This window comes from Castor canadensis, chromosome 11 (genome assembly GCF_047511655.1).
Source record: "Castor canadensis chromosome 11, mCasCan1.hap1v2, whole genome shotgun sequence".
NCBI lineage: Eukaryota > Metazoa > Chordata > Mammalia > Rodentia > Castoridae > Castor > Castor canadensis.
The window spans coordinates 49,669,820-49,692,060 of NC_133396.1; the positions used below are offsets into that span (position 1 = coordinate 49,669,820).

General features: G+C 49.5%; 1 protein-coding gene across 1 annotated transcript in view; it reads right to left on the reverse strand.

Moving 5' to 3' along the window:
• Nucleotides 1-5,716: 5,716 nt before the first annotated feature.
• Tnfrsf13b (TNF receptor superfamily member 13B) overlaps nt 5,717-22,241 on the reverse strand; it is a 91,041-nt gene continuing 74,516 nt past the window's right edge. Inside the window, exons 4-6 of the mRNA XM_074044759.1 lie at nt 19,723-19,968; nt 9,027-9,212; nt 5,717-8,642 (exon numbers count right to left, since the gene is read on the reverse strand). Of these exons, the coding sequence (XP_073900860.1) occupies nt 8,428-8,642; nt 9,027-9,212; nt 19,723-19,968 (647 nt within the window). The 3' untranslated portion in view covers nt 5,717-8,427. The remainder of the gene's footprint in view (nt 8,643-9,026; nt 9,213-19,722; nt 19,969-22,241) is intronic.

Sequence of the window (22,241 nt, forward strand, 5' to 3'; positions counted from 1 at the left end):
CTAAGAAATGTGTGTCTGGCTTCTGGGCAGGAGCTTGGAAGGCCAGGGCATGCTCCCTGGGCTGTCTTCCTCTCTACAACCACTGGCAGCATGGGTAGCCAGGCTCCACCAACCAGAACACCCAGGGCTACCATGGAGGAGACCCTCTCCCCAGGGACTTGATGGGCATTGTTATTGGTGAGTATGACATGCCACTTTCATTGTTTAAAAAAGAAAAAAAAACTTATCTTGGACTACATCCATAAAAGAGGGGCATCTAAACTAGGGAGGGGCTGGCTCTAGTCTTATCTTACCTCCACAGCACTTGACACTGCCTTACCCATAATACATTTTTTTTTAATACACAACTATCCTGCTTGATTCTGATAATCAAAAACGTCACACATGGCATACGCAGATGGCCTTCAACTTGCACTGAGGTTATGTCTTGATTAGCCCATTGTAAGTTGAAAATGTCTAAAAACGCATTGAACACACCTATTGAACATCACATCCTAGCACCAGCACACCGAGTATCCTGTGTTGACCCTCGTGGTCAATGGGACTGACTGGGAGCTGCCACTGTCCTGCATCACAGAGGACTGTCATCTCACTGGTCTGGGAAAAGACCAAAATTCAGAATTCCAAGTATGATTTCTTCCAAATGCACATCCCTTGCACCACTGTAAAGTAGAACAATTGTTAGCTGAACCATCTCTATTAGAAACCATCTGTAATGGTGCGCAAAAGGGAGATAGGCCCTCAAGAAATTTATAGATTAGGCAGGCACGGTGTGAGCACTTGTAATCCTAGCTAAATGGGAGGCAGGGATCAGGAAGATCAAGGTTTGAGGTCAACCTAGGAAAATGAGCTATGCATGGTGATTCAAGTCTGTAATCCCAGCTACCCGGGAGGCATGGGTAGAAGGATTGCAGTTTGAGGCCAATCCAGGCAAAAATATGAAACCTTTATCCAAAAAATAAAGCAAAAAAGGTCTGAGGCCTTTTTTGGCTCAAGTGGTAGAGCATCTGCCTAGCAGTTTAGAAGCCCTGAATTCAAATCCTAGTGCTACCAAAAACCAAAATATATTACAAATTATCAGGAAAGAGAGATAAATTGATACAGTATTCACAGTCTGTGAGAAATGTGGACTGGAAGGAAGTTTTCAGTGCTATGGTGACTTGATAGATCTAGGGAATCCAGTGAGGAGTGACACACAGCAGGTATGGAGCAGGGAAGGGCACCCAGGTAGAGAAGATAGCAAAAGCAAATGCCCTGAGGTAGCAGAGGTCCTGGTGAGTAAAGCCTTGCAGACTGTAACCTCAGTCACCTAGGAACAATGGAGGGACAGGAGCCTCAGACTCAAAAGGAGACCAGGTTATGAAGGATCAGTTTTCCCAAGAATAGAGTGAGGGTCTAGGCGCCTCTGAGAAGTAAAGGCTGTGGAAAGTTACAGAGGAGTAGAATCAATCTACAAAGAGATGTTCCCCTACTCTGTCCTTTCCAAGTTCAGGGGAAGGCAAAGGAACCAGGCAATGAGCTCTCAGGCTCCAATGAGATGAGTTGAATGTGGCCAGTTAGAAGACTGAGCTGTGAATGAGGGGGAAGGAGGTCTTCCAGGAGCCTCTCATGGTCAATATCACCGAGGGAGTGAGGGAAGGAGGGAAGGAAGGAGGGAGGGAAGGAGGGAGGGAGGGAGGCAAGTGGGGTTTGGCAGAGGGAAAGGTTGGGTGTAGCCCAATCAGAACAGAAGCTCCCCTGTATGGATGCCCTGCACTGTGTTGTGTGGGAGCATAGGGCTGGGACTGCCCTCACTTGGCTCAGTCCTGGATGCAGGTTTAGAAGGAGGCTTGGCCTGGGATGAGATGGCTTTGTTTATTAAAGGGTAATTCCTAGAGAAAGACTCAGCCGTGAGCCTCAATGGCAACCCTCCTCCAGCAGGAGTTCTGGAGGGAGAGCTGGTACCCCATGATGGCCACCATGCTAAATGACATCTCTCTGACTTCTGAGCTCTCAGATTCTTGCCTTTGCCCAGGCATGAAGTCGGATCCTGTAGCAGACAGATCTGGGGGTCCAATTCAGACCAGAGTTCACTTGAAACAGCAACCTGGATCAGTTCATGGGAGATACCACTCCCTTCCTGAGTTTGCACATGGTTCCCTGCCAACAGGGGAGAGAAAGAACTTTTCCAACAGGAAGAAATTCATCCAAATGAAATCTGATCCACTTTACTCCAGGGGATGAGCTCATTTAAGTTGGAGATAGTATTCTTCATATGACAAATTTGTGAAGACCAATACAGACGTGAGTCCCTCCCCAGTCTTGTCTCCCACAGAAAGCAGCTGATGTCATTGGGAAAGCATATCTCAAGAACTGGGAGTCCTGGCTGTGGCTTCATTGTCCCTGGCAGTGTGTCCTCTGTGCCTCCCCAGTCCCTCATCTCTAAAATGTGGAGAGCATGGTCCCGGCATCTGGTGCGGGGCCTTGGTACATGGTAAGACACAAGCAAGAGCTCATCTTGGTAACAGTAGCCACTGCTGTGATAACCCATTACCCATGAGTCCATGGACAGATCGACTATTCATGGAGGACAGAGCCCTGCTGGCCCAGTTCCCCCTCAGGCCATCCCCCTTACCCCTTCACATCAATGCATGGGGACCAACTTTCCAACACATAAACTTTGGGGGGATACATTCAAACCATAGGAAAGAGGAAGAGGGAATGTAAATAACTTGTATTTTTGTAGAATGTTAAAACTGAAAGTTCTAAAAGACTAGAAATGATCTGAATTTATTTACTCAATAGCCATCTGATGACAGGCATTGTTCCAGATACTGGAGAATGAAAAAGGATGGGAAACAGATGCCAGGTCATAAAAAATGCTGTGTAGAAAAATGAGACTGATGCAGCATCCATGGGCAGCTGTGACCAGAGAAGGCTTGCCAATATGGTGACCTTGGAGCGGAGTCCTAAAGTACACAAATGACATGGTGCTATCAGGGTAAAACAGTCTAGGTGAGAGACACCCTGCTTAAAGGTGGGGAATCGAAGACAGGCACTGGTGGGTCACACCTGTAATCCTAATTACTTGGAGGCTGACGTCAGGAGGATCTTGGGCAAACAGCTTGTGAGACACCATCACCAGAAAATAAACAGAGCAAAATGGACTGGAGGTGTGGCTCAAGCAGTACAGCACCTGCTTTCAAGGGTGAAGCCCTGAGTTCAAACCCCAGTCCCAACAAAAACAAAAGGCAGGGGGCAGGAATTGAGGCTAAAAGGGGCACCCTGGAAGTTCACCTTGGACTGTGGTTGAGTCATCTCTAGGCTGAGTGCTGACAGCTGCAGGTCACTTCCACCGCTGACCTGTCATGGACTGGGGCTCATTAGGAACCTATGGATGACTGCCTGGTCTCTCGCCAGAATTTGTCCTTCTTTCCATGCCAGTGAGGTTTCTCTGGCCCTATCTGGGCTTACCACTCATTGCATGTTCAAATGGAAATTTCTAGCCTCTCTATTAAAATTTTAACCTCTGTAGTGTGGTCCAAGTGACTAAGAGCCTAGAATATGGGGCTAGACGGCCTGAGCTCCAATCCTGGTGGCAGGTAGCTTTGGGCAAGCTGCTTAATTCTCCTAGTCTCAGTTTCATCTCTAAAATGGGGGAACTGTACAAATGGTAAGGCTGAGCATAGCTCAGCATGAGAATGGGGAGCTCCTGGGAGCTGCAGACAAGGCACACAAGTTCATTTTCTGTTGCTATTAACACAATACTACAGGGTGGTTGGGTTTTTTGAAAAAGAGCTTTATTAATCTCACAAGTCTGGAGGTTCCAGAGCTCGAATCTGGTGATGGTCTTCTTGCCGGCAGAGTCCCAAGGCAGCATCGGGCACCACGTGGCAAGAAACAGGAGCACATGTCTCTTCTGGTTTCTCCCCCTCTTACAAAGCCACCAGGATTCAGTCATGGGGCTCACCCCAATGACCTTATCCAACCCTATTCACCTCCTAAAGTTCCCATCTCTAAATACCGTAGTCGGATCAAGTTTTTGTCTCATCACAGGTTACTCCAGAGGCACCTGCACACCCATGTTTATTGCAGCACTATTCACATAGCCAAGTTATGGAAACAGCCAAGATGCCCCACTACTGATGAATGGATTAAGAAAATGTGGTATTTATACACAATGGAATTTTATGCAGCCATGAAGAAGAACGAAATGTTATCATTCGCTGGTAAATGGATGGAATTGGAGAACATCATTCTGAGTGAGGTTAGCCTGGCCCAAAAGACCAAAAATCATATGTTCTCCCACATATGTGGACATTAGATCAAGGGCAAACACAACAAGGGCATTGGACTTTGAGCACATGAAAAAAGCTTTAGCACACAAGGGAGGGGTGAGGATAGGTAAGACACCCCAAAAACTAGCTAGCACTTGTTGCCCTTAACGCAGAGAAACTAAAGCAGATACCTTAAAGCAACTGAGGCCAATAGGAAAAGGGGACCAGGAACTAGAGAAAAGGTTAGATCAAAAAGAATTAACCTAGAAGGTAACACACACGCACAGGAAATCAATGTGAGTCAACTCCCTGTATAGCTATCCTTATCTCAACCAGCAAAAACCCTTGTTCCTTCCTATTATGGCTTATACTCTTTCTACAAAAAATTAGAAATAAGGGCAAAATAGTTTCTGCTGGGTAGTGAGGGGGTGGGGGCAGAAGGAGGGGGGCGGAGTGGGTGGTAAGGGAGGGGGTGGGGGCAGGGGGGAGAAATGACCCAAGCCTTGTATGCACATATGAATAATAAAAAAAAAAGTTTTTGTCTCATAATACCTCCCAATAGAGACCAAATTTCAACATGTGAAGCCTTAAGGGACAAAAACCACATCCAAACCATAGCACCAGGGCGTACACACACCCACCTCAGGTTTTTCTCCACAGACCTTGACTGGTACACGCACACACATATACAAATATTGGGCACAGAGTGGGAGATCAGAGATACCTTCCTGCAGGGGCACAGGTGTGTGGGGGGGTGAAGGGAGGTGGCAGCCACTGTGGCAGGAAATGCACAAAGCTCACCCTGACTTCCCATCCCCCAAAGAAGGTAGAAGCTTCTAGAAAAAGGGCAGCAAACACTGTTGGTCTCAGGGTACAGGTAAAGACCTCTGAGGCGTGGAAGGAAAAGGAAGTACCTTCATTCCGTGGCTGTGGGGACAGGAGGTTGTCCCAGTGCCATGAGAGGGCTGCTCCTCCAGGAGAAGAGTGGATGGAAAAACCTCTGTCTCTGGGACCAAGAACACAGGGTCTGCCTCAGACTGAGACGGAGCAGGGTAATAGACCTCCAGGAGTTAACATTGAGGGGAGAAGGCCCTCTGCGGCAGAGGCTCATGGGAAAGGGGTAAAACAGGAACCTTGGACTCCAATTGTCACCCAAGAGCACAGTAGAACTAGAGGAATTTCAGGCCAGTGGTGCACTGAAGGTAAACAGGCAACAAACCCCAAATTTAACTCGATTCATAACTAAATGGACTGAACCCCTTGCACCAAAGGGCCAGCAGAGGGAAGATGTGCTCATTTTCAGATATAGAGTCTTTGCTGTTCCACACATGACTGGCATTCAATCAACAAAAAAAAGATACACCAAAAAACAAATAAAAACAACCCACTGTCAAGAGACAAATCAAAGAACCAGACTCTGGCAGACCACATGCATGGATAGATGAGGAATTTCAGCAGACATGGAAACTAGGAGAGTCGAATGGAAATGCTAGACACACAGCTGTGGTGAGAGAGAATATGTCTTTGGCGGACTCCTTAGTATACTCAACACAGCTCAAGAAGCAGTGGACTTGAATTGACAGGAATTTTCCAAACTGAATCACAAAGAGAAAATGGAGTCAAGACAAAACAACAGGGCTATGGGACAATGTCACACAGTTTGAAGATAGAATGGCCAGTTTGTTTAAATGAAAAATATCAAGCTTTGTAGATTTGAGAATTCTTGTAAATCTCAGAGAACCCCAAGAAGGACAAAAAACAAAACCAATCTAACTCTTAAACACATCACATTCAAACTGCTGAAAAGGTAGGATGAGTTTTAGAAAGGTACAAAGGTGCACATTACAGAGGGGCAAAGATAGGAATTGCAGCAGGGGTAGAGTTAAGTAATTGTTGAGCAGCTGCAGTGGACGAGCTGTGTGGTCAACAAAGCCTGAGATACTTACCACCTGGTCCTTTACAGAAAAAACCTTCTGAGCCCTGTGCTCGAGATGGAGGCAGAGAGGAGGAGACCGGGGTACAATGGCACAGTAATACAGGTGAGAAATGACAGAGAACACAAAGAGGCCATGACATGGCTAGAATCAGGATATATTCTGGGGGTAAAACCAATACAACATGAGTAAATTGGCAGTGTTTAAAGTTGCAGATTTTCTTTCTAGCAGAGGAAATTTTTTTTTTTTTTTTTTGGTGGTATGGTGTTTGAACTCAGGGCCTCACACGTGCTAGGCAGGGGCTCTACCACCTGAGCCATTCACCCAGTCCTTTTTTTTGTGCTGGGAATTTTTGAGATACAGTCTTGTGAACTATTTCCCCAGGTTTGTTTTGAACTGTGATCCTCCTGATCTCTGCCTCCCAAGTAGCTAGGATTAAAGGCATGATCCACAGGTGCCCAGCGAGCACCCGGTGTTTTTAGCACCTTAGTTCTAGTAGCATCCTACATCCAGAACCAAATTCAAAAACTACAGACCTAAAAGAATAGAACCACCCACATCTCCCAGATGAGCCTCAGCATCCAAGGATGCATCTCTAAGCACATGACTATGGTGTTCCTTGGCCAGCACCCAGCATGTCACCAGCAGGGACAGGGGTTTTCCTGCCAACCTTGTTCTGAGAAAGGAAGCTGCTCCCAGTAGGCGTGGTGGTGAGCAAACAGTGAGGCCGAGATGTAGGCTGGCTGGACACTCGGTGAGTGCCTCGGGCAGGTATTTTTTAGATGCCAACGTGTTGATAAGAGTCAGCCTCCTTTGTGCATTGGATTTGACTCCCAAAGCTTATTCTGAAGTCCTAACTCTCAGTGCTTCAGAATGTCGAAGGACAGAGTCATTATAGAGAAGTTACAATGATGTCATCAGGGTGAGTCCTAATCTAATATGATTGATGTTTTTATAAAAGGGACATTTGGACCCAGAGACACAGATAGAGGGAAGACAGGGTGAAGACATGAGGGAATGGTCACCAGCAAGCCAGGAGAGACCAAGGAAGTTTCCTGACTACACAACCTCAGAAAGAGCCAATTCTGCCAACACCTCGACCTCAGAGTTCTGCCTCAACACTGTGGATGGCAACTTTCTGTCACTGGAGCCACCCAGTTCCTGTGTGCAGCCTGTTGGCCCAGGGATGATGGGAAGAGGCACATTCAATGGAGCACCAAGCTCCTGTCTACACCTCCCAAAGTGTGCTGTGTGTCTTTTGGGATGGGTAATATTGCAAGGTGATCCCTGGTGGTACAGGATGAACAGTCTCAATGAATACAATTGTGGCTTACCTTGCTGTGCAAATCCTTCTAAGAACAACAGTTAAGTGCCTTAAGGTTTAAATGCTACTAAAAATGTAGTTTTAAATGCCAATAAAAATGGGTGCATTCAGACTGGGGCTGTGGCTCAAGTGGTAGAGCACCTGCCCAGCAAGCTCAAGGCCCTGAGTTCAAACCCCAGTACTGGAAAAAAAAAAAAAGGTGCAAATGAACATCATTCTTTCAGAAAGACTTCAGCTGGAGCTGCCCTCACCTTCCTGTTCACTCCACAACCACAACACACATACATATATATGTGTATACATGTGCCACATACACACGTGCTTCATGTCCTCCCCACCGTCCCACGGAAGGACATTTCTATTTGCCAGACAAGCAAAGACAACTCCACAAATACACACCCACCCTGGCCCACTTCTACCCTCTCTGCGACCATTCTTCCGTGTTTCTGTTTCTCCTTAAATGAAGAGGTTAGTGTGCACCCGGCTGTAGCTGACCCAGTCCAGGTTCACAAGCTCTCTGAGGAGAGGCCAGTGTGCAGGGCGACCCACATCTATGTTGAAGTCTGAGAAAAGGGAGGCCAGGTCCCCACCAGAGGGAAAACTCCAAGCCTGAAAAGGAACAAGTAGTTTATTCTGCAGGAGAAGGTGCTCTGGGCGCTGTGACCAGCAGGCACGGGCAACTTTACTGCATGTGTCTAAGTGCTCTACAGTTCGCACTGGGAATGAGATAGTGACCAGCTTCAGGCTGGGGCACCTCTCCTTGTCCCCTCTGTCCTCCCACTCTGCCTCACCTTCCTTCTCTCATCTCTCTTCCTCATCCCTCCTGTCTCTATCTCCCCGAGTCATCTCTCTCTTCTTTCTTACACTCTCTCCGCATCTCCCTCCTCTCATTTGGTGTCCCCATCCCTGGCTTTCACGCGCCAGGGCCAGCGTCCTGGGCGGGCGCGCACACGACTCTAAGGCCTTCGTCGGGGGCGCGCGCACATGGCTGTGGGCTTGTGCCGGTGAGGTCCGTGGTCTCGCCCGCACTCTCCTGGGTGGGTGGCCTGCGCTCCGGGAAGCAGAAGCTGCAAGTCTCCACTGGCTCGGGCAACGCGCCCGCAGCGCTGCCAGCTTCCATGGAGGAGTCTGCAGGGACAAGGGAGGGCGTTGGCACGTACCCTCCACCAGGCTGACCCCACCCACACTTCAGAAGTTTCTTGGATCCTGGTGACTTAGGATCACCCCGGACCACCCGCGCTGGAGCAGGCTTTCAAATCCGGGTTCTCGCATCTGCCCGCGCCCCCAAACCAGCCATCCCCCAACCCGCCCCAGGGTGACTGCCCCTCTCTGTCTTAGCCCCAAGAGCCCTGCGTTCTGGGAAGCTGAAGTCGGCCACCCTACACCCACCCTACCACACCTCTCCCGGGCAAAACGCTGTCCAGGTAGAAACAGGAGCGGTGGGGTTGGGAGTAGGAGTGGGGGGATGGCCCACGAATGTGTGACATGCAGTGAGGAGGATCCCGCACTCACCGTGGGAGGCTTTGGCTGGTGGTCTGCGCGGCCCTGTAGGGGGTTGACTGGAGAGCGGATCCCCCTTCCTCTTGAAGAAGCAGGCCACCGCCACCAGGAAGCAGCAGAGTATGGCACAGAGGCAGAGCCCCAGAGTGCTGTAGACCAGGACCAGCTGGTCAGCGCTCAACTTGGGTCCTAGAGGTGCTGCAAAACAGGTTAAGACCCCCGAATTCAGAAGGGGCACCCATTCTCCAGGTTTCTTCTCTCAAGTGTGTCCTCCTTTAGGCCAGCAGCCAGCCACCCCTACTCCCTCCATTCCAGGTACCCCCAGGTCCCCTCCCTGCCCTGATGGTCTTTCTTTTCCTGTCATTGGGGCCAGGCAATCCACAAGGAAGCTCAGTTTCCAGCCCCTGCCTGCTGCAGGCCTGCCTGGCTCCTGAGGAGGTGGCATACTTTCTGGATCGGGAGGAAACTGACCCATTTCTGCCCCATACTTGTAGCAATTTCTTTGAAACCTCAAAGCTGGATACCCCTGGAGCTGGCTCTCGGTGTGGTCTCCACTTGCTAGGGATGCAGACTGGGGCAATCACAGAGATGGATGGATGAGCATGTGGATAATAGCTCCATCTGTTCTAAACCCAGTGCCTCCGCCAAGGTGGGTGAGCTTATACTTTGAAAGCAGGGCCAGAGAGATGACTCAAGAGTCTGGGGGGCAGATGTGAACCAGGAGGACCCTGAGAAATGGGGCACAGGTCACTCTATAGCTCAAGACTTGATCTTTTGTTTGGATGCCAGGGGAAGACCCAGCCCAAGGCCAAAGACCTCCCCTTGACATTTCTCTTTATCCCACACTATTCCTGGTCCCTGGAAATGAGGTACCCCCTGGGGTAGAAGGACAGATAAGGCAGACTTATGTAAGATGCCTACAGTATGCTCACTGCTGATAGGGACCATTACCTGAGCCTGTTCTGGGTGCCAGGCATTTTCTGCAGAGCATCTTCCTTAATTCTCCAGCTACAATGGAGGATGCTTACGTCATTTATAAGTTGAGCCGTAACTGGTATATCGTCAAATCCCCCACACTAAAGTGCGGATTTTAGTGGCTCTTAGCCTATTCATGGGGCTACTGAACCATCTCCACTGTCTGATTTGAGACCATTTCTATCACCCACAAACAATCCCTCTGTCCCATTAGCAGTCACTGCCACCCCTCTTCCCTCAGCCTCTGATGACCACTCATCTGCTCTGTCTCTGTGGGTCAGCCTGCACTGGACATTTCATATAGTGGGATCTTGCACTATGGGACTGTCTAGGTCTGGCTTCTTTCACTCAGCATCATGTTTTTAAGGTTCAATCCAAACAGCGCCATGTACAGAACTTCGCTTCTTTGTATGGCTGACTAATATCCTGTTATGTTCTGTTTGTTTATATGCTGCTCAGTTGATGGGCCTTTGGGTTACCATCACCTTTTGGCCGTGTGAATAACACTGCTGGGAGCACACATTAAGCAAGTCTTTTTCAGCTCTCCTGGTTGTCTAAGAGAAGGGTTACTGGGACACAGGACAACTCTTCAGTATTTTAAGGATCTGCCTGACTACTTTCCACAGTGCCCCCACCATCTTACATTCCATGTAACAGATGACAAAACTAAGTTTCAAAGTCATACTGTTCCTAGTCTTACACCTGAAACTAGGAACAAGTCTGAGGGACTCCCAAAGGGTGCATGGGGCCAGCATGCCAGACAGATGGCACTGCCCTCATCCTTACATTCGCTCTTAGATTCAGGAGTTTACAAAATGATGGAGCTGGTGAGATTCTTAGTGGCCCTCCTGGTGTCACTCTGGCATTTAGAGAGGGGAGATGGGGTTTTGGGAGCTGATGTTGCACTGGGGCCTGTGATGTTATCCTTCACGTCCCATGCTCAAAGGTTAGAGAGTGAGGATGTGGAAGCAGAGCCCCCAGCGGGGCACACCCCCAAGTGTTAGCCTGGGGTTCTCAGGAGGTGGCGCTATGTGAACAGCCTGTCCCCCCCTCCATCCCCACTCCCACAGTCCTCTGGAATAAAACAAAGATGCCATTCTGGCTAGATCAATGGAGAAGTGGCCAGTAGCCTTTCCAGTGCAGATGGAATGCCAACTACAGACCATCACTGAGCAGGAATGGACTGCCAAGTTGATTCCAGGATGAAAACTAGACAGTCACAATTTCTGATGTTTTCAGCATGAGATTCAAACACCCACAACGACACTCTGACCACACTGTGATAAGAAGTTATCAGACGGTCCCCAAAAGATTGGCTACAGACACCATGTCCTGGTGGAATTCCTCTCCTTCAGTGCTGGGCTGGGACTCATTTGTCCAGGAAAACAACACAGTGGTTGTGTTAGGCTGGCTCTGACCCTATACCTGAAGGCCTGGCAACCTTGGCTTTTCCTGTTTTGGAATCCTGAGCAGCATGTGAAAAGTCCAGCTGGAAAGGCCACATGCACAGGGACAGCAGATGTAGGAGGGGTAAGGCACTGCCTCGCAGCATCAGAGTCAGGCCTCCGAAGGCTTCACACCAGCACCCCCTGCCTATGGCCTCTGAGACCCCAAGTGAGAACAACACAAAACCTGCCCAGTCCCCCTATACTGTGAGAGACAGTAAAACATCTGTGATTTTTAGAGCTTTAAGTTTTAGGTGGCTTGTGCATGCCACACTGGATGACCAACCCAGAGTCCCTCTGCTCTTGAGTGAAGGACTTCCCCTCACTTTTCTTCATTCTTCTCTGTCCAGACTTATGATTTGAGGTTTCCTGTGGGCAGTGGAGACCTACCAATAAGACATGCTTTCCAAAATCCCTGGACTAAGGAGAGAAATGCAAATTAAAGCTACAAAAAAACCAAAAAAAAAACCCATGTCATTTCTTCCTGCCACAAAAGGCTGTGGGAAAGCAGGCTCCTCACACATTGTTGGTGGGGTCACCCTTTGGAGGGCTACTTAGAACCACCCTCTGCTATTTAGAATGTGCCTTTCTGATTCCTGTTGACGTCATTGTCATGTCTATGTGTTCCCCACATATACACAGGTGTCATTGCAACACTCTCCACAATACCCAAAGTCTTGAGGCAACCTGGGCACATCAGTAGGCCTAAACTGTGTGGTATCCACAAGATGGAATAATACTACACAACCACTAAAGTGAATGAGGCGACCTATGTGTCCTGAGATGCAGCAATCACCAAGAGACGTGAAGTGACACAGTGAGGTGGACCCTCTGGGTGCCACTATGGGAGTAACCCAGGTGGGGAAATGTGAACATGCCTCATATAAGATTACATGTGGAAGGACCAAGAAGGAACTGGGAGGCCAAGAGCAGGTTGGAGATTCCCCCGCCCCCCAAAAAAAACCATTTAAAAATATTCTTGAAAAAAATGACATATATGTGTCATCTACTCAAAACAGAAGAATACCTATTGCTCTGGGTGTCCATACTTCTTTTTTTTTTTTTTTTTTTTTCTGTGCTGGGATGGAACCCAGAGCCTCATGAATGCTAGGCAGGTGGTGTACCACTGAGCCACAGTCCAGCCCCACACTTCTAAAAAGCCATGGTTAAGAGTGACAGGGAAGGATGGGGAGGCCACAGAGCAGGTGTTGCCAGCTGCTCTCAGGGCCACTAACAAAAAAGCTGCCTGTGTGGGCTCATTAGCTGTTCTGACAGCAGCAATGGCTGGGACTTTCCTTGGGGCAGGAGCAGTCTGCACTGACTCAGTGGGGATACACTTGTCACTTCTCTGCCCATTTATTCACAAAGGTCACTCTGTCCACAACCTGAAACCAAGCCTGGCCCCCACGCAATGGAAAATCTTTGCTCTGTGATTTGTACTTTGCTGATCCCCAGGGCAGAGGAGTTCAGTTACAAGCAAGCTGTCAGGAAAAAGGATGCAAGTTCTGTGTCTTTGTGTGAATAGCAAGTCCAGTGAAGATGGCCCCTGAGGGTGCAGTAGCCAGGTACAGCCACCAGGGGCATTGCACATAGCTTCTGAACTTGGGAACCAGCCAGGCACCAGGACAGAGTTTATTTCTAAGCCAATTATTTGTTTTTCTCTTTTTGTCTTTTCTGTTTTGTTTTTAAAAAACTGTTTTAAAGTTATCTCTCAGATAAAATTAGAATTCCCCCAACCCTGCCCAGCTCAGGGTCAGGCTGTACAGCTCAGCAACACTAAAATTTGCCATTTAGGGACTCTTTGTGGCCTCAGCAATCCTGGGCCAGTGAGATAATAGATGAAGATACACAGGAGGCTGTGAGGCCTGGGTGGAAACTTCCAGCAAGTCTCAAAATATCCCTGTGCCTCTAAGCTCACCTAGCAAGAGGAATTTGTTAATGAGAAGGGGTCTGGGAGAGAGAGGTGGCTGGAGGCTGCCAGGCAAAGCTGTGAGTGCCCAGCTTTGGGGCTTTGGGCTCCCCTCCCTCACAGAAGCCCACAGAAGCTATGATGGAGCTTCCCATCATGGGGTGCTCCACTCGGTATCCTTGTCTCTGTCCTGCCCTCAGCTCTTCTCTGCTTCCTCCATGTTCTACATGTATTGGGTGATGCTTGGCCGAATGTCTGCGATGACAAGGGTTACCATGTATGCTGACAGCCTCACTGTTAGGTCACAGGGCCTCCAAATGCACACCTCTGTGGGCCTGCCCCACAGAGAACCCCATGTCCTGTGTGTATGCGTGTGTTCAGGAACAGTGGGAGGTCTCACATGTGGTGTGTAGACTTTCCAGAATGGAACATCCCCTGTTCCCCCCACCTCCCTCACTGGGACCTGAAGTCCCCAAGTCTTTCTGGGGCACATTTCCTGAAAGTGAATCTTGGTCCTACTGGAGGGAAGGTAGTCACCATGTCAGGAGGGGACACATGGACTTCAGACAAGATGCCTGCCTGGTGAGCAGATAGGGTCCTTGGGGGCAGGTCTGTTCTGTTCCACATTTGTATCTGGTGGAATTAGGTTCACATAGACCAGAGGGACATTAGGGACTAGTCTGAGAGGGAAGGGCAGAGGAACGGTCCTGGCTTCTTGGCCTTGGGTATAATAAGAGAGAGCTTCCTGGCCTGCAAGGTGGGGAGCCCCCCTTACCCGGACCGGAGCTGCCAAGAACAACCTCATCCTGGGGCAAATGGCCTCCCTGTGGCCAGAGAGGGCATTTGTAGACATTTTATGGCCACCCTTTCTCTGTGGTGTTAACTCCCCCTTCTAGGACTTTTCACATCATCTGCCTTTGTGGACATACAGACCCTGCAGGGTCTCTGCTCCTTCAGTGCCTCAGTGGACCCTTCTTCCTATGCTGACTCCTTAAACGCAGTTCTCACACATGGCACTTCCTCCAGGGTCCCTGCGGTACCTTTGCCATTCCTGCGTCTTCCACTGCCACCTTCTAGGGGGACAGCAACCAGGGTCTCAGAGTGAGGTGGTCTCCAGCTCCAGACCCACACAGGGACCTGACCGTCCCCAAGACTGCCACACCCTCACTTGGGTCCTCCTTCAGAGCATATAGTGCCTCTGGGGTCTGTTCCCTAGGGTCAGTCCTAGGGAACCGAATGATGCCCCCACCCAAGATCTGTCACTCATAACCCACACATGTGACCTTGTTTGGAAGAAAGTCCTCGCAGATGTAACTAAGTTAAGGCCCTGGAGATGGGATGGTTCTGTAGTAGGGTGGGCCCAGATCCAATGACAAGCATCCTAATAGGAGAAGACAGAGAGGCTGCGCAAAGACTTAAGTGGAGACTGGAGTGGTGGGTCCACAAGCCACCAGATGCTAGAAGAGTTACAGCTTTTGCAGGGCGAATGGCCCCACAGGAACCTTGATGTCAGATGCCTACCCAGAGTGGGAGGAGATAAATGTGTATTATTGTAAGCCATTCAGCCTGTGGAACATTGTCACAGCAACCATAGGAAGCCACCACTGCCCACCATCACAAGCTGGGAGGACAGCTGACCCCTCCACATACAATACAAGGCACAGTCTACTCACTCAGTAAACCTGGAGTCATCTAGGGGAGCCCTGGGAGGTGGGTGCTGCTGTGATCAGTATGGGTGGGACAATTGAGCAGACATGAGCGGTCCTGAAACTCCCCCAGGTCACCCTGAGAGGCAGCGCTGGAATGCAGGTGCAGCACTGGCCTGGTTCCAAGGCCGCCTGCAGGGCTTATCTTGGGACCCTGGAGGCCAAGGGGAGAAGGTAAGGACTCTGTGACTGAATAAATAAAAAAGACAAATGTTTCTTTTCTCCAGTGGCTGGCTGAAATTTAGCCCCACTTCCACCTTATGTGGAGGCCCCACACATAGCCACATGGGCAGCACCTGTGAGCTTGTCCCCAACAGAACACAGGTAACACTTCCAAATCCCTTAGCATGGGTCAGAGAGCCAGGAAGCCACCTGTGCTTATAAATCCATGGCCGCCGTCCAGCCACCTGCAGGGCACCAACACAGGGGCTTCTGGGTTGGTTCTGACCTCGAAGTATCTCGATGTCAGCGGCTTCCTCGTCACCTCTCTATGCATTTTTATGAATTTAGGACTGTTATCCCAAAAGTGTTCGCTCCCCTCACTCCTGTGCCAAGGTGGCCAAGGCACCAAAAGGCTGAGTGGCTCCAAGCTGGCCAGACTCAAGGGCCTTTCCTCCCACACCCTAATTCACTCCTCTGTCCCCTTCCCAGGTCTTTGTCATCTGTGACCTCCAATATTGCCAGAAATTGCCAATCACAGGGCCCCTGCTGACTTTGTCACTATCCATATCCCCAGAGACAGCCAGGGAGCTCTCCCTACAGCCTATTCTGATCCCCTCAGCCCGAGGCTGTGCACTGCCTCCAGCAGCCTCCCGAGACTGGGGGACAGGGTCCCTGTCACTGGCATCTGACCCCTCCCAGCAGCATCTCTGGCCGCCCCACACTCTCACTGTTCCTGTCTCAGTCCCTCTGCAGCTTCTCAAGTTCTCCACCCACCCAGAGGGAGGTAGAGGCCCCTGCCCTGTGCCCCCACCCGCTGGTCAGGTGCTGCCTGCTGTGCATCTCCCTGGGGCTAAGGGTCTGACTCCATCTTCTGATGTTCAGAGTTTTCAAGGCTCCCAGTCGCCTCCCCCTCAGCCCCACATCCAGGCAGGCTGAGAAGAAAGCCCAGCCAGCCCTCCTTCCAAATAGACGGGGTATCCAGGCCCTCACGGGCACACTGACCACAAGGCACCTACAGCCTCCTCTCCTGCTGCCCCAGCCACTCTCAGACCATCGTGGAGGCCTGGCCCCCTGGCCCTGAGGGCCACAGCCTGTGAGCCACATGGCTTTCCACACCATACTGTAAAATGTGCAGAGCCATCAGTCTCAACATTTAAAATGAATTTGGGGTGAGGGGGGCCTGCTTCTGCCAAGTGGCCACTGTGCACCACCAGCCTGGGACCCGTGATGCAGGCATTTCATCTCCTCTCCTTAGATGGCTACCACAAGCACAGCTCTGCACAGCTCCTTGCAGCACCTGCTGCTCCCCCTGCCTGGAACACCCTGCTCCATCTCATCTCTGAAGCATGGGTCCTTTTAAATGACATCTACTACATGCCTTGAACTTCACTGACCTTACAAGCCTCACAACTCCATGGAGGTGTATGACCTTGATCTCACAGAACCAAGCTCAGAGAGGTTAAGTGACTTACCCAAGGCTGCACAGCTAATGAGGAATGGAACCAGGGGTATGTCTTCACCTTATCTGCCTTAAAGGCCCCTCTTTAGGGAGTTCCTTCCCAGTCTCACCACACCGAGATCAATTTCTCGTTCACATAAGTCTTGTCCACTGTCTGTCCCTCCATGAGCTTGTGAGTTCCCTGAGGTCAGGTACAGGGTCCACCCTGCTCTTACAGCCTCCCCCATTCCCAGCAAGCCCTCCATAGTCATGTGTCAGACTGGCAGCTGTGAAAACCTTAGAGTGGACTGAGGTGGGGCCTGGAAGGGTGGAGGGTAAGCAGGGGTGGCAAGGTTCAGGAAGCCCATGGAGGGACAGGGGACAGATCAGCCCTTCCACTATGTGCAATACCCTGTTCACATGGTGTCCTCTGCTCCTTGCCCTCAAACAGGTCCATACCTGAGTCCCTCTCCTATGCACATGGCCCAGACTTCCTATTTGTGGCCCCTTTGACCCCAGCTCTTGTCCCACTGGCACATACAGGTGTCAGAGGGGAGAGCCCAATGGATCAGAGCCTCACACCACTGGACAGACACATGGCAGGGGCCAGGCACAGCAAGAAAGACACCGAGCCACCTGGGAGCCTGTGGTGTCCCCTGAGCACAGTGTGGCCCGTGGGGTCAGCCAGTGCTGCACAGTGAGGCATAATGATGCTGACCCCAGAGCTCCCAACAGCTTAACTCGCACCCCCCAATTCTGGGGGTCCATCCTTAGAGCCAAGATGAGGCTCCAAGTTTCTTCCCCAGTACCCCAGGGAAGGTCTTAGCTGGTGCCCACAAACAGGAAGTGGTCAGCTCAGCTACAGGCAGCACATCACCCTGTAGATGCCACTCTGTGTCTGCAGGGTGGACAACTGTCAGGATGCACAGACTAGGATCAATCCCAACTCAGCCGCGCACTCTCCACATGGCTCTCAGAGGCACTCCAAATTCTAAGACTCAGTCTCTCCATCCGTTATGGGGGTACGATCGACCAGAAGGGGCATCTATGCATCGGAGGTGGGGAGGCCCCAGGTTGGTAGGAAGAACCAAGTGTATCACTCAATGTGGGGGAGGCGTGGTCACTAGACACTGGGCAGGTGGGGGGAGGCATGGCCACCCCCCTGAGGTTGGTGTGTCATTCCTATGTATCTACCCCTGCCACAGGAATCTGTAGGGCCTCTCCCAAGAGAGACTGTGCTAGATTAAAATTGGTCACAAAGGCCTGTGACTCACATCTGTAATCTTAGCAACTTGGGAGACTGTGATTGGAGGATCGAGTTTTGAGGCCAGACCAGGCAGTAGTTTGAGAGATCCCGTTTCCAAAATAACCAGAGCAAAATGGACTGCGGGAGTGGCTCAAATGGTAGATCTCTCCCCACCACAATAAAAAAAATTGGCCACAAACACCATGGCAATAAGTTGTTTGCTGCTCCTCCCACCAAGACGTGACATCTGTTTCTTTTTCCTTAAATCTGATGGTGCTGTGACTTTTTGAGTAGTAGAACACAGCAACGGTGACATAACCCAAGTTGCCAGCCTAGGCAGCAAAGGCGTGTGTTTCTGTCCCTTACACTCCTGCCATCACCATAGAAAGGACAGTCCTGTCCATCTGCTAGACTCAGGAAGATGAGAGACACACAGAGCAGCTGACATGGGCAATTCCACTCGTGAGGAACCCTGAGCCACTAAGCTGGGGACAGACAGCTTGTTTCACAGCAACGTGTTACCAACAGGACAGCAGGCAAGAGTTGAAGGTGACAGTCTGGCCAAGCAGAGTCTCCTTCATCAGGGCTCACAAGCCCCCACCCTTTGATAAGGAAATGAAGTCACCATGAGGAAAGTCACAGGAAAGAAAAGAAACCAATCAGCTCCCTGGGAACTTGGATGTGTCACTTCTCTGAGGATAGGCCAAGGGCAGCACAAGGTCATCTCGAGTGTTCATGGATCCCCATGCATCGCCCCCATCCCCTTCAACCTCAGCAAGCAGGTACGCCCAGGGATGTGGGCAGGAGGATAACCTGGATGGGCTCCACCCTGGCACTGAGTGGGTGCCCAGTTCAACAGGACCCTCTTCTCACGTCCAAAGTGCCATTGACCCTCTCAGTAATATCTTCCCTTGCTCTCAGGAATCCTCCGTTGCCTCTGACAGGAGCCTGGTTCTTGGTGGAGGCTTGGGGGAGGCTACCTGACATGTGACTCACATGCACCACCTGCTGTCTGGCTTCCAAAACTTGCTCAGGTGTAGAGGCTATCGGGAGATGGTGTGGGGAGAGGCTGGTCCCTGGGTACAAAGTCACAGTTAGACAGGGGCTGGAGGTGTGACTCAAGTAGTAGAGCATCTACATAGCAAGCTCAAAACCCTGAGTTCAAACTCTGGTCCCATCAAAAAAAAAAAGTCACAGTCAGACATAAGTGAGTTCTGGCGTTCTATAGCAAGTGGGGTGACTTTAGATGACAACGTGTTACACATTTCAAAATAGCTAGAAGAGGGCTGGGGGATGTGCCTCAGGGGTAGAACACTTGCCTAGCATCTTTGAAGCCTTGGGTCTCACCCCTCTAGTACTGTAAAAATAAAAAGAAATGAAAAAAAAAATACCTAAAAGAAAGGATTTTGAATATTTTTACGACAAAGAAATGATGTTTGAGATAGATCAGTTTATCCTAATTAGAACCTTATACAATGAATACATGTGTCAAAACATCACAGTACCCATATCTGTATGCAAATTTTTACATCAATTAAAATTAATAAAAATTTTAAAATTATAAGTAAGTAAAAGAAACTTGCTTGGTCTCAGCTGTCCCCTTTATAAGGCCTCCTCTCAGGGTCCTTTTCTTCTGCTTCCTTCTTCCCAGACTTCTGGAAATTTTGTCTAAATGGTTCTTCTATCTTGGGAGGAAGCCCACTGGCTTCTAGCTATTTGCCAGGACTTTGGGCTTCCTAACTTGTAGGCTCCTCTCAGCCAAGCCTGGTGCCTGGCCTCCCACCCAGTCTGGCCCTCAGACATCATGCAAACTGATGGGTAGCTTACCTGGACCTGCCTCCGAGCCTCTGTGCTCCAGTCCCTGGAACCTTCCCGAATTATCTGTCCTGGCTTCCACCTGACCCATCTGCTGTCTCCTGATCTCTGGGAGGAGATTCCCTCTGCTTCTGAGCTTGTTCTCACAGAAATATGCACATTGCTTAGGGTGCTGCCCACAGGTGGAGATGCAGCTGATGCAGTCTCTCAGGAGGTGGTCGTAGTACTTGCCTTGTTCCTTGCGGCAACTGAAGGACTCTGGGAGACAGAAAGGAGTGATGTTACTGGGTGACACAGGCCTACAGAGGCTCTGGGTCTGGCCTCAAAGTTCATCAAAGAAAAAAAAATTCACAGTCCAATTCTCAAAAGGCAATCCCAGGATGATCCAAATTCTTTTACAATTTGTAAGTTGGAGGCTATGCATTGTCCTCTAAGTACTATACTGGCTGCATTGCACACATTTTAGAAAGTAATATTTTCCCTGAATCTAGTTTGAAGTATTTTCACTTTTCACTATTATTTCTTCTTTGGCCTACAGAGTCTTTAAAAGTGCATTTCTTAGTTTCCAAGCATAAGAAGATTTTCTACTTATCTTTTAAAATTGATGTCTGGATTATTACATTGTCATATAAGATCTTTATTTGTAATTTTCGAACCTTATCAAGGAGAAACATTTCAAATTAACATAAGGAATGGAGAGGAAAAGGCAGAATCCTCTTTGGCAAGATGGGGAGGGGGCTGGTAGGAGATAGGAAAGCTCACAGTAACAGCACTTCTGTCACACAGCTCAAACAGGTGTCAGTGCCAAGGAGCAGAAGCTAAGTTCACTGCAGACCATGCTCACTTGCCATAGGGGAACACAGCACAGTCAACTATAGGTGCACAAAAGAAATGGATTTGAGGGTGGGGGTGTAGCGCAAGTGATAGAGCTTGCCTAGCATGTTTGGGACCCAGGGTTCATTCCCAAAACTTCAAAAAGAAAGATAGGAAGAAAGGAAGGAAAAAGGGAAGGAGGGAGGGGGGAGGGAGGGAGGAAGGAAGGAAGGAAGGAAGGAAGGAAGGAAGGAAGGAAGGAAGGAAGGAAGGAAGGAAGGAAGGAAGGAAGGAAGGGAATGACCATTTACTTTCTGGAAAGCCTCAGGGTGTTTTTACTTTCACAGGTTAAGTTTCCTTTGTCTTTAAAATGAGGTTCTATTTACATGAAAATGTAGGATCTAAGCGCACATTTCAGAGGCAGTGATTAACAACACAGCTACAAAGCCAAACAGATTTGGGGACATCCCTACACCACCACCCACAGGTCGTTGATCTTAATCGCTCCTTGCCTCAGTTTGCTCATTTCAAGAGAGGGATAGCAACCACTCTGACTTCTCAGAGTTGACTGGCAGAGCTGAAGCACCCAGCACAGTGCCTGACTCTCATAAGTGCTGTTAATGAAGGTCTGAATAGAATATTCATTTGAGCATCTTCATTGTGCAAACACACACACATTTATGTCCTTGATAGAGTGAAGGAAAGACCAGGGAGGTCATGGAATTGGGACCTCTGTGAAGATCAGGTGGCCCTGTGTGTGTATGCATGTACGTACATATGTGGAGTGAAACAATGAACGTTCTGATTCATTGATGAATAGTAATTCATAGCCATGGTTTTAGTGTCAGGTTTTGGGTTCAAATCCTGACATTTCCACTTTTAATCTGTGCAATCTTGGGCAAGTCACAGCCTCTCAGTAAGTATGGACAAAGTGCTCACTAGTGTTAGATTGTGCTAGGCTCAGGTCAGACTTGGTTCCTCCCCTCAGGGAGTTCAGTCTAGTGGCTGAGTCAGACTGAACTGTCTATCAAGGAAAACAACAAGCTATAATAAAAATGCAGTAAGCCACAGATAGTTGGGGTTTTTTTGTGTGCTTCTGGGATTTAAACTCAGGGCCTACACCTTGAGTCATTCAACCAGCCCTTTTTAGTGATGTGTTTTTTTGAGATAGGGTCCCATGAACTATTTGCCTGTGGCTGGCTTCGAACTGCTATCCTCCTGATCTCTGCCTCCCAAGTAGCTAGGATTACAGGTGTGAGCCACCAGTGCCCAGCTCAGCCACAGATAGTTTTGAAGACCAGTGAAGACAATTGACCATGAACTGAGTATTAGATTATCCAGGGAAATTACTGCAGCGTAATAAAATGTAAGCTCATGTCTTTGAGGCCCTTATGTGTCAGGTGACCTGACAGGAGCGCTCTGTTAGAGTTTGGTTATAAAATGTTTTCAGACTCATGTTGAAGGCTTGGTGCCCAGCTGCTGGTGCTATGGAGAGGCGATGGGATCATGGGGGCACAGAGATGAGTTCACACTAAATGGGCTGCTAGGAGGTGGGCCCAGCTGGAGAAAGTATGTCACTGGGGGCAAGATTTTGAAGGGTATATGTTGTTCTTGTCCCTGTCCCTCTCCCTGTCTCTCTCTCTTGCCCTCTCCTTCCTGGCGACCATGAGGTGAGTATGTCTACCCTGCCATAAACTCTCCACCATGATGTTCTAACT